The 17,546-nt window shown below is 40.4% G+C and overlaps 1 protein-coding gene across 5 annotated transcripts in view; it reads left to right on the top strand.

The window, feature by feature from the left end:
- CHCHD3 (coiled-coil-helix-coiled-coil-helix domain containing 3) overlaps positions 1–17,546 on the top strand; it is a 149,767-nt gene that overhangs the window by 87,288 nt on the left and 44,933 nt on the right. For all 5 annotated transcript variants that reach the window (XM_080578089.1, XM_080578090.1, XM_080578087.1 and 2 more), the window contains one exon: positions 6,861–6,944. In XM_080578089.1, the coding sequence (XP_080434215.1) occupies positions 6,861–6,944 (84 nt within the window). The remainder of the gene's footprint in view (positions 1–6,860; positions 6,945–17,546) is intronic.

Genomic DNA, 17,546 nt, shown 5'->3' on the forward strand with positions numbered 1-17,546 from the left:
TGTTTCACCAGCAGAATAGCTGTTTTACAACACGACAGTCACAGTCTGCACATGAGTGACACTAGTGTCAACGAGCTCACGAATTCACACCCTGTTTCAATGCACAGGTACAGTCATCCAACAAACTTTAATTGTAAAACAAACAGAAAGTCTTTCGCTGCATAAATGTGAAAGATGATTTTTGGAATGGCATTTGAGATCTGCTCTCCTGCAGTTCTGGTGCATCATATCCTCCCTGCCCTGTCAGCAGTTCTTCTGCCAGATCTTCCTCTTCTGGAGCTGCTGAAGGCCAGGCCTCTACCGCTGCTTTCTTTGCCTGTTAATCCATTAACCTTTTCTTCAAACTACACAGGCCTGCCTGAAGGTCTATAGATATTTTCTGTGACCTTTCCCATTATTCAGTGGCAAAAAAGCCCTCGTTTTTTTAGTTAGCATTTCATCGGGCAAATCCCCGTAGTCTTGTAAACTCGCTCTGACAGTCAGAGTGCTCTTTCAGCCCTTGGACCAAAAGCCACTTGCAGCCTTGAAAGTCATATAGAAAACCTGGTCCCTTGGTCATCCACTTACCCCTTCCTCTGCCTTTTTTATTGTGATGGTGGGGAAATCACCATGAAGCAGCTTGGCAAGACTAGGCAGATCACCCCTTTCAGATTGCTGATGATGCCTTATAAATTTAGTGTTGAACTCTTATTTTGAAGCAGATTATTCTTCTCTAACTGAAAAATGCAAACTGAAGCGATCTCAGGGGTGTTCTTCTGTAAACTCGATGGATGTTAATGAATTTGGAGCTTGGAGCCCTCACTGAGGGGCAGCTGCAACCCTGGGACTGCTGAGTGCTTCAAGAGCTAATTTTGAAATCAGCCTATAAACTTTCCCTCCTAAACTACCTGGTATTGCTTTATCTGCTGAAGGTTCTTAAAGAAAAGCAATAATAAACTGTACACAGCTCCAACCTTGCTGCATACAGCTACATGGGTTCCTTTATTCTTTTTTAAAATAACTGTTAATCGTTTGTTTTCAGCCGGCTGCCTGTTTGTGCTAGGAAGGACAGAACAAATGTGTATGTTTTGTATCCACAGAATCACAGTAGTTGAGGTTGGCAAGGACTTTTGGAGATCATCTGGTCCAACCCCCCCTGCTCATGCAGGGCCACCCAGAGCAGGGTGCCCAGGACCACGTCCAGGTGGCTTTTGGAGTTCACTAAGGAGGAGGCACCACAACCTCTCTGGGCAACCTCTTAGATTATCCTCGGTTGGAAGGGACCCACAAGGGTCCCACTTCTGGCTCCACACAGGACCACCCAAATACCAAACCCTGTGTCTGTTGTCCAAATGCTTCTTGAACTCTGTCAGGCTCGGTGCTGTGACCCTGTGCTATGGCTTCCTGGGGAGCCTGTCCCAGCACCCAACCACCTGTGGGTGCAGAACCTGTCCCTGAGCCCCAGCCTGACCCTCCCCTGTCCCAGCTCCATGCCGTTCCCTCGGGCCATCTCACTGTCCCCAGAGAGCAGAGCTCAGCGCCTGCCCCTCCGCACCCCTCGTGAGGGAGCTGCAGGCCGCCATGAGGCCTCCCCTCGGCCTGCTCTGCTCTGGGCCGAACAAACCAAGGGCCCTCAGCCGCTCCTCATATATCTTGCCCTACAGACCCTTCCCCATCTCTGTAGCCCTCCTTTGGGCACTCCCTAATACTTTTATGTCCATCTTATGTTGTGGCACCCAAAACTACACACAGTGCTCGAGGTGAGGCCACAACGGTGCGGAGCAGAGCGGGACAATCCCTCCCCTTGTCCAGCTGGCCATGCCGTGCTTGAGGCACCTCAGGGTGCCAGGGCACTCTGTTGACTCATGTCCAACTTGCTGTCAGCCGGAACCCCTAGATCCCTTTCTGTGAGGCTACTCTCCAGCCTCTCGTCTGGTCTGTACATATAGCCAAGTGTCCCAGTGCTCCAGCACAGAAGTGCTTCCCGATGTTCAGAGGGAACCTCCTGTGCTCCAGGTTGTGCCTCTTATCCTGGCACTGGACACCACTGAACAGAGCCTGGCTCTGTCTTTGTACTTCTCTTCATGTATTTATATCCAGCACGAGAAGGGTTTGGCTTTGTCATGTGAGCGCTCTGATGAGCGTAGACTGAATTTCCCTGCGGCTGTGTACGAGGCGACGTGCAGGAGTTTTCTGTAGGCGTTCTTTTCTCTGATGATAGAAACTCATCCCGGTGCTGCGCCAGATCCAGGCGCTACTTCTGAAAATGAAAATCCAGCTTGGCCTTTAAGTCTTGGTCCGAGTTTCTAGTAATTCTAAAATGAAAGTAAAGAATTAATGTTAGTGATCTGGGTTTTTTTTGGTTTTAATTTTGGATTATCTTGGGAAGGTGGGCTGCTTCTCAAAGGTGACCTTCTAGATTTCTTTTCTAAATAACACCCAAGTAAATGCTTTGTTTATTAAAGCTACTTCGTGAAGAAGCAACGAACCTGTTACAATATCTCATTTACAACTAAAGTGCAGCATTCAGCTAATTGAATACATGGCTACTGTTAATTATTTTGTTACGGCTAATTGATATTCACCGGGATCATGTTGCTGCGGCCCCATAAATACAACATTACCTTACAAGTTTTTATTTCTGCAGTGAATTCTCTTCTGTTGGCATATTTATATTGTCTCCAGTATAAATGTGCGCGTAAATAAATATTTATGGTTTTTTGCTCTGTCTGCATTATTTTACAAATGCCAGGGGTGTTAGCTATATGGAGGACACTTCTATGCTGAGTTTCTTACTGGCCTACCAAATCTTCCAGTTACTTTCACAATACAGGGAACTAAACCTTTGGTTTAATGTATTTTTTTGTGTCCCTACAATCTAGTATTTCTACTTTATCAGTGATATAAAAGCTCTGATAGGTTCAGGGCAAAAAAAAGCACTGTGAATATATTCTGCTGCTTGGCCCCCATGTCCTTTAGTGCAGTAAAATCCAGCTGTTTTGATGGCTAATTATCGGGGGAAAAAGAAAAATAAGAAACTTGCCAGGGAAAAAACTCTCATTCAGATACAAGTCTTGGGATCAAACATTATTTGTATTCCCCTGCTCATTCTGTCTTCCACATATATAAACTTAGTGATCAGATGCAAATAAATTTTTTTTTTTAAAATCCAGTTCTCTATTTTGAATGGTTTTTGATCAGTAGGATCGATGTAGGTGGAAGGACTTTGGTCGCAGAGGCGCATGGAGGTCCTCTGGAAAGTTTTGCCAATTCAAACCTGTCTCAGAATTAATCGTATCTATACAGGAGAAAATTACAGATCAGTGGATGTGAACCTGAAAAGCAGTATTTTTTAAGAAAATTTTAGTTTTTACCTATACGTACTCAAATTTTATTTAAATAGGAATGTTTCATGACGCTTTAATTCTGTTTAATCCATTTTTCATCATTCTCTACCTTCCTTTATTTCTGCTGACCCATGTAATAGGATAATGCAGGCGTATGACTTGGAGATGCAGTATCTTAAATGATCCAGTTTAAACATGCTCTTCTATGGTGTGAGACCTGAAGCATACTTTACTATCAAGCGTGTCTCATGGTAATTTAGTCAAAATCAACACTCCAGAGTTTTTAAAGTAATTTTTATATGAATGTGTTCTGTTTGAGTTCCTCAGTTACAGAGAGGTCCTGACCAATATACTGTGATCTGGAAACTTTTCATTCGTTCTTTTTCTTCAGCTTTCACAGCTTCCGTGCTCTATATTTCTGTTTCATGAAACACTTTGGACAACTTGTGATGTCCTATTAAGGCTTTTGGGGGTGTTTTTCTAGGAATGTGATTTTCCTAGACATCAGTCACTTCTTCGTCCAGTTGAAATTTCTTGAGAGTTTTCAAACACTTTCAGAGCTAAGATCTAAGCTAGCCCTAACTTGCCTGCAAAGAGTTTTAATAAAAAGTAAAATTAAAAAATCACATGTTGACATGTGGTTTTTTTTTTAATAGACTAGATGTGCATGTGGCCTGGTCACTATTAAATATGAGGACCAATAGGAACAATGACAGTATTAGGACATTAAACCATGGTTAATGTGGATGGAGCCAGTCTGATATAAACTTTTACGATGAGTGGGTCTTAAATCCTTCAGCACTGCAAGGACTAACATGCAGAATATTGGGAATTGAGTTGAAAATAGTAGCCACATAACAAGGATAAAACATAATTTTGCTCTTATAAAAGATGCAAAAACTATGCAGAAGAGCTGCAAGCTCTTCTATAAATTAGAAATGCAGCTGTAGCATGGTGCAGTCTTTAGCTCTGCTCTGATGGCAGAGTGTTAAACATAATCAATGTTTTTATCATTGCTGTACAAGATGTTTGGATTTTTTGATTGAACCTAGTGGGATTTGTCTGCTTCATAAAATGGTCTGCAGCAGTTGCGAAGATTGCCTCTCATTCTTTCACTCCTCATCTTTATCTGTGAGAGGAAGGATCCGTTAATCTCCTGCTATTGTTTTCTTTCTCTGAGATGAGAGAATTGATTCTGATTGATCAGCTGGACCTGGAGGAGAGGACAGGTTTCTGACACAGGGACTTTTCATTTCCTTGGTCGTTACAGTGTACCCTTAACCTGTTGTGTTTTTAAACCCTGAACATTTCTGTTGTTGTGAATCGTCAGAAATGTGGCACGTGAGTTAAATCACAGCACTCTTGCACATTTTTTTATTGTATCTTACTGGTTTTCCAAAGTCAATTTTATTGCTTGGTTTCAGGTCATCGATAGAATCGTGTGAAACACTTCTGAATTCTAAGATGTAAAACTTTACAAAGTTCTTGGGAGAGGAATGGAACATTAATTTTACAATTTCTTTGTCACTGGCCTATTTAACTGCGCTTGAACAAAAGGCATGTTCTCGAGTTTGCAGATATTTGAGGGATCATGAGGTGGTTATGCATAAAACGACAGCATATGGGTAACCATGATGATGCATCGAAGCATAGGATTAAATATCTGGAAGGGGGTGGTTTGGGGATGCGCAACCTGCAATGAATTTTCAGTTGTTTCTGCGTCTGAACCAGGACAAGATGCAGCTTTGAGAGGTGATACAGGGATTATCTGGGAAAAGCAGAACCGTGATCAATACGAAGCGTGCTAGTTAGATTGTAGAATATTTAGTGTAATCAGCTTTGGAAAAACCTGTAATCAGTTTTCTGTAGTGAATAAAGGATTTAAATGATGGTGGTCAGGGCTGCAGCGTGTGCTCCACGGTGTTATACCGAAGAAAGGATGGTGGAGGAATAGCAAGGTTTGACTCATCCAAGTAGCATTACAACTTGGCTGTGTGCTTTTCTGATGAGCAGGGACTTTTTTGTGAAGTTGCATATAAAAGACATCTTATGTATAGTTTTTAGCCTTGTTCTACATTCCAGATATGCCTGACAGGCGTGTATTTTTCTGCATTCCTTCTCTTCACCATTATATAATAAATTTAACTTGAACGTTTTGATTTTTCTTTTTGCATGCTTCAGGAGATAGAAAAAAAGGTAAGTTTTTAAGTTAGGACTAACCCAAACCCCAAAGTTTTTATTTTATTCTTTGTCTGTGTGCAGAAACAAATCTTGACAAAGAGAAGCCCTGTATCTAGACAGCAAGCGTAGCACAATGTGTAGCATAAGTAAGTCTTCTGACACGCTTCTGTGAGCATGACTGGAAGTGCCATCATTAGTAGTGAGAGTTTACACTTCACATTTTTCATGATGCTGCTGGAACGGGGAACTATTTGCAGTTAACTCCGTAGTATCAGTACCTGGGTGAAAATATGTTGGAGATAAATGACTAATTTTGAGTAGGCAGTTGTGGTAATGACCACTGATAGTTCATAAAGCATGTTCAGTGAATAAAAATTATTAAACATTATTTACCTGGAATGTGTTTGCACTCATACTTGAGGTGTATATGTATTTGGTCTGTATGTGTGTAGTTTTAATGTATTCTGTAATTCATAATGGGTCCCTATAATACTACATATTTGAGCATACTACAGATGAAAAGCCAAAAAAAAAAGTTGACTTGCTCAATAGTGCTGAAAACAATGTGTCTTACATGAATATTCGAGTCATAATGGTATTGAAAACACCGACATTCACAATGCTTCTATATTATTTTAAGTTACTGGACACACGAGTAACCACGCGGTAAAGGATTCCAGCTTACTCTAGTTGGGTACTTCAGCCAATGTAGGAGTTCCCAGAAGAGTAATTGTTAAGTACAGAGGACAGCAGAGTTTTAGATACACTTTTTAGATTTGCTTTTGCAAATATATAAGTATTTGGTTCTTCCAAACATTCGCATGTTCAGCATTAAGCACATGCTAAATGTATCCCTGAATACTTGAAAAAAATAATAGAATACTTTTTTTACCACAGCCTACAAATGTACAGATGCAAGTTTGGCTATTCTTGTGTCGGAATGTCCACCTAGTAACAATTAATTTACAAAGAAAGTTAAATAATCAAACTCTGCATGTACTCTGTGCGGTAGCTGGAGTACATTTCCCTAAGTTCAGAAGTGATCTGCAAAGTTAATAAAAATTTCATCCCAGCATGGTACGCTTGGTTCTGTCTTTGTGACGTGTCCAAGTACATTTGAACAAACCATGGCACAGCTGTTGAGGAGGGAAGGAAAAAACAGTACAATAGACAATCTCTTTACATTTTCAATGCAGCAATCATCATCTTATTAATGTAGTGTTTGGCAAAAACTAATAGACTGCAGTTTTCAATCACTGTATATTCCTTGCTGGTACAATTTATAGTAGATGTTTTGCTTTGTGAGTGATGCTCTTTCTTGATCCAGTTTTATCTCTCTATTTCTTTTTTTAGGCCAAGCAGCTGGAAGAGAAAGACAGAGAACTGAAGAAGCATGATGCCTACTACAAAGAGCAGCTGGCTCGACTGGAAGAAAGGGTAAGCCTTCCTTCCCTTTTAATGAAGAGGTTTCCGTTCATTTCTGCTACTGACTTTCTGGTTATGTTTATTGTTAAACAAGATGACTTTTCTAAGGAGATAAAGATAAAACTGGCCAGAGGTTGTTTTTTTGTTTGTTTGTTTTGTTTTCAGTATTAACTGCTGCTATTTCTGGCTTAATATAGCCAAGATGGAGGCTTTAATGCTGAGAATGTTGTTTTCTTTACTAAGTTCTCACATTTGCAATGAGATTTCATCTGTCACAATAGTTATATACAGGGAAATAAACCTAACAAGATTACTTTTACAACAGTACAGATGAAGAACCGGTGCAAGGGAATGAGTATCACCAAGCAATCTTAAAATTGCACGTGAACTGTGAAGATGCATACTGAATTTCTGCTTTTGCTGTGGCCCACAGTTCCTTTTGTTGGGCAGAGTTAGTGGTTCCTCCAAACCTACCTGCACACGAGAAGTTTAACATTAACTGCAAGTTGTTTACGACATGTTTAAAAAGCACTTCTGCATCTTCTTTTTTTTTTTGCAGTAGGCTTGAGACTAAACTATATAAAACAGTTTGGTAAGCTGTGCGAAGTGCTTACAATGAATTTGATAAGAAGTGCTTTAACATATTGCTGTTAACATTCTCATTCTTTATAGGGTGCTATTTTATAGGATGTTATTTTCAAACTAATTGTTATTGGCATCATGTTCTAGATCCCAGGTTTGTTGTAACCTTCAGCCTGAATACATTTGCCTCCTTCTCTTTCCTTCTGCCTGAGCTTATTTATTGTTCAATTTTTTTTTTGTTAGTTTTGAAAACAGTATTAATGTGATATATATTCATTTATGCAGCTTAACAGGATAGAGAGAAGAAAACCCCTTATTTTCCTGGATTAGAAAGAAGAGCATGTTGCATGAATTATCAGTGTGTATAATTGATCTTAATTAATATTTTAAATGGAGGGCATACCAGATACCATCTCATTATTTTGATCAACCTTTTTGAATATCACTTTAATGAGGTCATGTTCTTGGCAATGAAAAATAGTTTGAAAGGAGGAGGTTAAATTATTTTAATGATTCTAAAACTGTATGTTATTTGTACAGTTAAAATGAAGATCCTTCAGACAAAAACCCCACAAAATACCTTCCTTATTCTTTACTGAAGGGCTGGTATTAGAGGCAAAAGCATCTGCAGTAATTCACCCAAGCTGGGTCTTCATGGCATGGTTGTGCCTGTACACTTTGTTATTGCTCTTCCATTTTATTGTTAAAGTAGTGCTGGAGTAACTGATGGCAAAGGACATATAATAAACTATGATTCTTTGCTGGAAAGCTTTTGTTTTACCTTTTCAATGTGATATGCAGCAAATAAGGCTTTTATTCTTAGCTATTTTTAATATTGTAGTAGGTCGCCGGTACAGTGCCTTCACTTACTACTGTTACGTGACCACGTCCAGTGTGAAATTTTATGTTAACATGCATGTGAATATATCATTGCTGCATACAAATGAGGTAATGAACTGTAGGTACCTGTGTCTGAGTCCTGCTGAAATATTGTCCCCTGGGTGATGTGAAATAATTGATCTTTGCCAGCTCTTGCTTTCTCTTCTTGGACTTGAAGTCTCCAGGACTACAGCGGGCAGTTCTGAATTGACTGTCTTGTTCTATGGACGACGTTTGCTCCATCTTCAGAGTTGAGTTCCCGTGGTAATTAAGGCTAGTCTTTTCCTTCTGACATTTGATTTGTCAGGCAAGGAACCTTGGCTTTGCGAAGTTGTCATCAGGTTTGTTTTCAAAGTACACGTGCATATCTCTTCTACACAAGAAAGAGTTGTTCAAGCTCTGAGAGGAGCTGAACTCTGTGCTCCCCATCTGGCTTTGAACTTTTTCAGAGATGCAGAGATTACAGAATGAAAACCTACAAAAGCAGGGAGGTCGTGTAGTTTGCAGTCCTGGCTTCACTGAGGCTGGTGCCTGCAGCTATTATTTAGGTCGTTTGGAAGTTTCAGTATTGGTGATTTTTTTTGAGCATCGGGATGGAAATAGAGCTTTAAGAAAAAAAGAAGGCCTGGGAAGGCCTAATATTTTGGAAAGTACAGAGCGCAATAACAGGTGGATATTTGTTCCTAAACTTGTCATATTTCAGTGAAAGGTACACAAAGTCAGAGTATGTGGTTCAACAGAGATGAGATGAGAACGGAGGTAAGGTGGGAGCGGAGCAAGTGGAGCTCAGAGGAGTAATGTCAGCACGAGGAAATGTGCAATATTGGTCTGTCACCTGTGACAAAGAATGCTGATTACATTCTCAGATCGTTCTTACATCAAATAAGCACACTTTAAAAATACTGCAGTTACGCATATGTGGTATTTCTGTCTGTTGCATCACTGAATGTCAGAGCTCATCTGTATGATTAATTGGCTTTTTGATTACCTAGCTTTTTTCAATTAGAAGCTTCATATTTGTGTTCTTCAATGCTGCTGAAAAAACAATGCAGACATTGATAATAAAGGAAGACGACAACAGAACAGATTAGTGTCAGCACAGTGTGCTCCTTATGGAGAAAATTATTATACATATTCAGTGCCAGATGAAGTCTGTCAATTATAAAATATTTCAGTGACTGAGTGAAGATGCTCAACCTTTTCAGGGGATTAATACAGGACAAAGTAACTGTGCACAAGTGACGGCTGTGATACTAAAACATAAACAATTCTATTCTCCAGGGCAGTATCTGTTCATAAATTTGGTTTATGTGCTAAAAACCTTTTTATAGTTTCCCAAAACCCAGCGATTCCCCTAACAGCTGCTGGTGTTTCTAGGTCAAAAATGGCACATAAGCTGTGAGTTATTAGGTGCTCCATGGCAGCAAAACAAAATGAGATGGTTTCACAAAGGAGTTAAGGAATAACCTTCTCATACTGTATATCTGACTGGGGTGTAAAGCTGTTATTTAAGAGTTCACACGTTAAGCTTTGAGAAAAATTTGTCTGTGGTCTTTGTTGCCTGTTTATAGGCTAATGGTGCTTCTTTACTAAAGCAAATAAACAGAGGGTCAGATAGCAGTGTTCAAATTGTTTCGTATGTGTATTTTATATTATTTCAATTATTTACTATAATAAGCTCGCTTTAGTGGTATTTGAAGCCATTAGATTTTCCTTTTAAAATAGTGGAGCGAGAAAAGGGAGAACTAACGTCTCAGCTTCTTCAAGGTACCGAGCTGCGCAGCAATGCTGTGGCCTTTCTCTAACATTGTCTCAAGTGCACGTGCACACACACACACACACACACATTTCTGTCCTGTTGTGTTCATCATTTTTCTGTTCAGCTTCTCCACGTCCATCATCCTCCCACTATGTCACTCTTTTACATGTGAATTCCAAGCCCCAGTGGCCGTAGACTTTATAACTACCTTTGGATCCCTAGTGTCACTGTGATGTGTAGGTTCCAGCCCACATCAACTGTTGCATTAATTTTGTCTGCAGAGCAGCTGACACCCTGTCATTCCTTCACCCGGTTGCTTTTGCTTTAGAGTATTTTTAATGCATGGGAAATGCATTCTGCCTATAGTTCTGGCATTTTGCAGGCATTCACAACACGGCGTGCAGCTTCTCGAGAGTGATGCAACTCTCTAATTCAAGCTTTCTTCAGCAAAACCCAACTATTTTCATGTTACACCGCTTCATAATACTATTATGCGTCATTAGGAGAATCATGCCTCTAGTCATAGGAGCAGAAGGAAATTAATTTTAATAGACTGCTGTATGACACACCTACTTAGTTTATCTATGTGAATGAGCAAGACGTGTATCCCAATATGAGGAAGGATATTTCTCACTCAGGCTAAGCTTCTATGCTTGCAAGTTTCCTAGAAGTACTTTCATTGAGTATTGGTTAGTATGCACATGAATATGCATACTGTGCAAGGAAATAAGATAATTCTATTCTGTTAGCATTGGGAGGCTTCAGCATTATGTTAGGTACTCCCCAGGTTTAGCAGTCAACAGGTCATTGCCCACAATAGTTCCTCCTTGCCAATGCTGTAATTTCTGTGCATCCCCGTGCTGACTTCAGTGGCCGTTGTGGAGGGAGCCTCCTGCACTACGCAAGGCTCACTGCCAGATCAGAGCCTGAGAATACAGACATAAGTTGTGCAAATGTGATCCTCTTATCTGCATCCATTTTTTTGATGACTTAAATTTTGAGGAAGGATTTGCAAATCGTAGGTTCGGCACTTAATTTGGGGATTCTACTTACCATGTAGGCTGTCAAGGAGCATTAACCTTAAGGTAAGACGAGCACACAGAGCACGAAGCTGTGAGCTGATGGCACATACTATACCAGGTGTTAAATAGTATTATCCATCCTGCTTGCTACAGTAAATAGGATTTTGCTATTATGATGTGTCAGGATTTTCAGAGAAATCAAATTTACTAGACACTAAACTGCCATCCTCACTGCTGAGCGGCTTTATTCTGGGATCTTGTGTTCATGCTAATCCTGTTGGTAGGAAATGCTTATACCAATTGTGCAGGGAAAATTATAATTTAATGATCTCTTCCTTTTTTTCTATTCAAGGCATAAAATGGACCAGTGTGCTTTGCAGTGATAGACCCAGTGCTCAGAAAAGGAGATAACATACAGTTCAGCTTCACAGCCAAGTATTGGCTTTTTGTATGTGTTTATAATGAACATAAGTGCTATGGCGCAAACAATGCGAGTTTCACATTTGTTCAGATGCTTCAGAATCTTGTTTACCTTTTCAAAGTCTCAACAACTAAATAATCAGAATCTGTTTACTGTGTTTTTTTGTAAACTGTGGTTTGCAAGATGTAGATAACAGAGGGGGACTGTTATGAAGCGGTATAATAGCTCCAAACATTTTAATTTCCTACAATGTATTTTAGCGGTTTAAACATTTTTGTTTCTATTTGTTTTAAGTTATCAGTCTGTTTATTTTCTCGGATCGTGCATGACTGTATCGGCAAAAATTTCATAACCAGAAGTTGATTCTGCTCTCACCTCTTGTATTTAGAAGTTTGTATTCAGCAGAGCAAACATGTTTACACTCCACACATTTGTACTGCATTCTTTCATGTCTTTCAAAATCAAATAGCAGTGATGTAGGTACAGTGTTTGAAGACTTCAGGCTGCATCTCGCAAAGCAGAAAAAGGTTTGGGCTGATGATACTTGGTACTGAGCTCTTAGGGGAGGCACAGAGAAAGCTCAGTAAACCTTTTGTCATTGTTCCCGTGAAGAAATGGAATTACCTCTAGCACATTGCTGACAGACTTGCTAAGTTGTACTTGTTGATTAAATGCAATGCTTGCTTTCTGTGTTGGACACCCGGAATACCAGTAGGGTTTTCCAAACTGTCCATTGCAATGCAAAGTACTGGCCCAACAGACTTCTGTTCTAAACATAATGTATATGAATAACCACTATTGTTTATGTTTGCATTGTAATTGACGTCCTTTTTACCACAGATGAGTAAAATAACCTCTTGGTAGAAGCTTTCATGTAGGATGCCCCTTTTTTTTTTTTTGAGAGCATGTTCCATAAAGGAACCTCTTAGGACTTCCTCAGCTTGCAGAGTTTCTCCGCAGTTTGCCCCTGTGGAGATGCTTCATAGTTCTCTGTCTAGAGAAGTGATTTTGGTAAATGCGGTACGGCTGAAAATGCCTGGTCTTTTTCTTGCCTCTGCTGGATTTAAACTGATGCTTCCAGTAATGCCTGTGTTGGCTTTGACCAAACCAAACTCCAGTATTTCTGAAAAAACTTGTTGCAAGGCAGTTAACAGACCTCTTTAAAATCAAAGTGGGCATTACCAATGCTGTATTGCTTAACAAATTTGAATTTTAACCTCAGTTTTGTTTCTTTTTCCCCCTCAAAGAGCCGTAAGGACACTTACCGTAATAAAAATTATCCAGACCTGACAAGCTGGGGCTCTCTTCTAGAACTGCAGATACAGGAAAAAGCTTTCATTGGTATTTGTCTGAGTAGATGGTTCTGTCTGTGTAACAAAACCACCTAAGCATCACGTTAATCTACCAGCTGTACTTGAGTTCAGTCTCCTCAACTGACTTCAAGAATAAGAGGAAAAGTAAAAGGTCAAACACTTATTTCCAAACACTTTTCAGGTAGATCAATAAAATATATTATGGCTTCCACTGGATGAATAGTACAGTATATCATACCATAACCCTGCAGAGATAATGTAATTCATTAATAATGATTTTGGGATTTTGCTGTCTTTTTTTTTTTTTTTTTTAATGGATATTCAACTGCAACAGAGAGTTCTTGCAGTTTTGCCTGAATCAGTGCAGCAGGAGACCTGAGTGTAGAATCAAGGTACATTAATTTCTCATTTTGTGCTTGGGCCAGGAGACTTTCCTATGCCTGAGCTCATGTGCTGCACCAATGAGATAAAAGTAGGAGTTCGTGATAGTTTCCCGATGCTTTGTATTTCCATACTGCTCATGAATCCCCCCCCCACCTTCTTAGTATTGACCAAAGCGTAATGTTTTTGTCAGTTTAGCATAATAAAGCTGTCAACCCAACCTGTGATCTTGCTTCGTGTTGCCAATATTAGAAAATTTCTCTCTTCAAATTTCATTATATTTTTGGGGATGGAGCTTTTGTGGAGCGCTTCTTGCCTGGCAGGTTGAGATTAGGAAACTTGCTACCAATTACAATATCTGAAACCTCAACCTGATTGACAAAGACAGACGGAGCTGTAGCCTTGTGACTGGAGCTCTGCATTAATGCACTACCTCCGTATCTCGCTGAGCCACAATCATTATTCCAAATAATTGTTTTTAAGCCTTGATTTTTGTTTCTGCTCATTACCTTTTATTTACTGTTTTTTGAATAAGCAGCTAATAGGTATATTAGTTATTAAATACATACCCATCCTTTTTTTTCCCCTAAAACCACTGAAAATGTTTGTTCGGAGACATTTTCCTATTAAAAAATGCCCCTTTCAGTCTCATCTTTCACTATCACATCTCCAATCAATAGCAATGCTGAAATGCTGCTTAATAACAAACTAACGAGTTGTTCCACACTGAATAGTAGGTATTAATGTTTCTCTAAATGTTTGTTTATAGATTATTTTTCCATTCTGCATGTGTGTCTTTATATAAATGGAGACAGAAAACCAAGTGTGATAAGTAATATACCAGGCTTTTCTCCCTGTGCAGTAAGATGCTTGATAACCGTTAACATGTAGCCAGCAATTCCATATAGTTTGTTTGCAATCCTTTTTTACTTATTCCACATGTGCAAAACCATGTTTGGGGATGGTTTCCCTCTTTCCCCTCTTTCCCCTCTTTCCCCTCTTTCCCCTCTTTCCCCTCTTTCCCCTCTTTCCCCTCTTTCCCCTCTTTCCCCTCTTTCCCCTCTTTCCCCTCTTTCCCCTCTTTCCCCTCTTTCCCCTCTTTCCCCTCTTTCCCCTCTTTCCCCTCTTTCCCCTCTTTCCCCTCTTTCCCCTCTTTCCCCTCTTTCCCCTCTTTCCCCTCTTTCCCCTCTTTCCCCTCTTTCCCTTCTTTCCCCTCTTTCCCCTCTTTCCCCGTTTTTCCTCTTCCCTTTTTTTCCCTCTTCGCTTTTCCCTGCTTTTCCCTATTTTTCCCTCTTCCCTTTCCCTTTTTCTGTGGTACTCCAGACTTTCAGTTTGGAGCAAAAGGTGGATAGTTCCATGCTTACACATTTTGTAAAAATGTGTAGAAGACCTAGGGATAACAGCATGCTGGATGTAAAATCATAACTTCAATGCATCGATGCTGCTGAGACTCCGTGAGAGCTTTCAAGACTTTTTTCAAATGCGCCCTGCTCCTTGTAATGCAGTTGTGCTTTTTTCTTTATTTTATTTCCATTAGTGTATTTCTCTAAGCCATCATCGTTCTTGCAACTTTCTTTTCCTGAGTAGTTTTTGGTTTAGAACATTTTTCTCGCATCGCTGGTCAGAGCTGACTTTGATATTGCACCTCTAGTCTCAGCTAGAGCTAACCTCATAAGAGTTACCGTCCTTTCATCTGATGCTGTTTATTTTTATAGGCAACCTCAAGCTTCCACTCTTTCTGCTTTATTTCATTGTGCTTTGGGGCCTACAGTGCTGTTTTAAAATCATGCTGAAGTCTCTCTCTAAGCCTACAGGCTACCCCAGTGTCCTTTCCTACAGAGTTTCTGCACTGACATTTCCTCAGGTAGGGAGGGTGGTGTTTCTTCCCAAGTGAAATTCCGGTTTTCAGATCCGAGGTAAAACCAAACTCCGTGTGTGTTTCACAGGTGTGTGCTTGGAGAGGTTGGGTTGAGCTTCCTGAATGGTTGAGCAGGGACTTTTATTGGAAATGTGGATGCTCAAAACCTCTAAAGTTCAAACTCTTAGAGGTTTTCATAATTTATACGGGATTTACTGACCTAAGAAACAGTGAAATACCGTTTTTCATGAAATGGCTATTTATGTAGTGCCATATGTTTACCTGACTGTTGCGTAGCTTTGTAAAGATGATTTCTTTATAAACCCAGCTCCGGTCCTGCAGCTTTTACATCCTCACTGCTTGAATCACGCATGTTTGTTAACTCTTCCTCTGTTATACCATTATCATCGCTCTGGATCTCAGCATTTACTGGCCTCCTACCGTGTTTTAACAATAGGGATTCATTCGTGCTCCCATGGTCATTGCTAATCGCTGTTTTTCTCTGCGATTGTTTCAGTTTTTGTTAAAGCTGCTTGAATCTTGGTGCTTGCAGAGTCTGAACACATACGCGTGTGTTCGTCCTGTGAATAAAAAACGCAGATGAGGATAAAATATGAGACAGTGGGAGCATGCGGGGCAATACCAAAGAAACCAAAGCAGCATGTTGGGCAGCTCCTTTGGTCTCCCTCTTCATTCCCACGTGCGAAAGCGTTGCATCAGGAGAACTGGAGAACACCTTTCCCCTTCCTTTTCGCTGGCTGTGTCTGATGTAAGGGCTGGAGAAGGCAGCGAGCGGGACCTGACCGCGGTGCGGCGGGGAGCGAGCGCATCTCTCCCCGGGACGGCTGTCCCCCACGAGCACACGCTGAGTCCTCGTCAGCCTAAGAGGTTTGTTCATCCAGCCCCGCTCCTTTAATGAATACAAATCAGTGGATGCATACAGTTTAAGCGTAAACACGCCAGCGCTGCCTAAGTCACCCTTAGTGATTGTGTCTGCATCTGTTTTCCTTGATAGTCTCAGCTGCGCTTTTCCCCTTCCCCTTCCTGAGGAGCAAAGAAAAGTGTCACGAGAGAGAATGTTTAAATAGGCAAAAGGGAACAAACCAAAGAAATTTGTCATTTGAATGTCAAAAGGCAGTGTTTATCGCATTTCGTAGGGTATGGCAAAATGTTTTAACATATGTGTGGTTAATGAATAAGCGGCTTTCATTTTTTCCAGGTCTGTTCCCTCCTCCCACCCTCTTTCCTTCCAGAAGATGAAGATTTGGTACAAAAGCTGTACTAAGTTAACAATGGGTTTAAAACAACTTGGATTTCTTTGTCAGGGTAACATTTAGAAAATACCGCAACTGTAAATGGAATCATGTGACAGGCAAAATACTGAATTTTAGGATTTCTTTTAGAGGTTTTACTGGTTATACTATGAATAATTGAGCAATTCTTTAGTCTCTTTATCTTACCTGGGAATCTAACAGGTACGTATTCCCTTGAAAGTATTTAGCTTTATAATATATTGCATACTGGTTTCGAATGGCCCAGTGATTTTGCTTTTGGGCAAGCTGAGCAGGGATGTGAAGAAGCAGGATACAGGCCAGTCCCTGTTTTCACTTGTTTTCTGTTCCCTCTCTTTCGTGCCTTTGAAAACAAGAAGTACTCTGTTTAAATATACCTATTTAGAGGAGTATCAGTGACATTATGTGCATTAAAACGTTCTCTGAGCAGCCTTTCTTTTTAAAACATTCACTTTTCTGCCTAAGCAGTAGTTAGTAATTTTTCTCAATACAAAGCAATAACGTTTATGTGAAACGTTGCCCTGCGTTTTTTGTAAATCGTCTGGTAAAGCTGAAGGCTGAAATAGCCTTCCCAAGCACACACCGACTTCATTTTCACTGCTGTCACTCTGAGTGATATTTTAATTTTTCTGCCCCTAAAAATACTTCAGGCCCGTAACTGATAGATAAATGAGAGAATCCCCAGGAAATGCTGCAGAATGTTTCCATTTGCCAGCACAATAAATGCAGGAGCTAATAAATGTCCTCTTACATCAGGAGGAGGCGTATAATGAGTAAATGATGGGAAAAGGAATTTGGGAAATGAATGATCAATGCAATCTAAGGCGACAAACAATTTCTTAATAACTTGGCCTTCGGTTGGAGCGAGGGCTCGGCTCAGCGCAGAGGCACCGAGACGGAGCACGAGGGAAGGGCCGTTTACATCTGGCAGCTGATGGATTTCGGGAGGCTCTTTTAGGTTCGCTGAACAGTGAGCTGTGATTCAGACACAGCCTTTCTCATGCAAAGTTTGGATGGTTCGCCATTTGTCTGTAAGTGCATGTAGGGAAAAGGGACGGCGGGTTTAATTCTCGTTCCTAATTCTTTATGGTAAATAAGCGCTGAGCG

The sequence above is a fragment of the Anser brachyrhynchus genome, assembly GCF_964034855.1.
Source record: "Anser brachyrhynchus genome assembly, chromosome: 1".
Lineage (NCBI taxonomy): Eukaryota > Metazoa > Chordata > Aves > Anseriformes > Anatidae > Anser > Anser brachyrhynchus.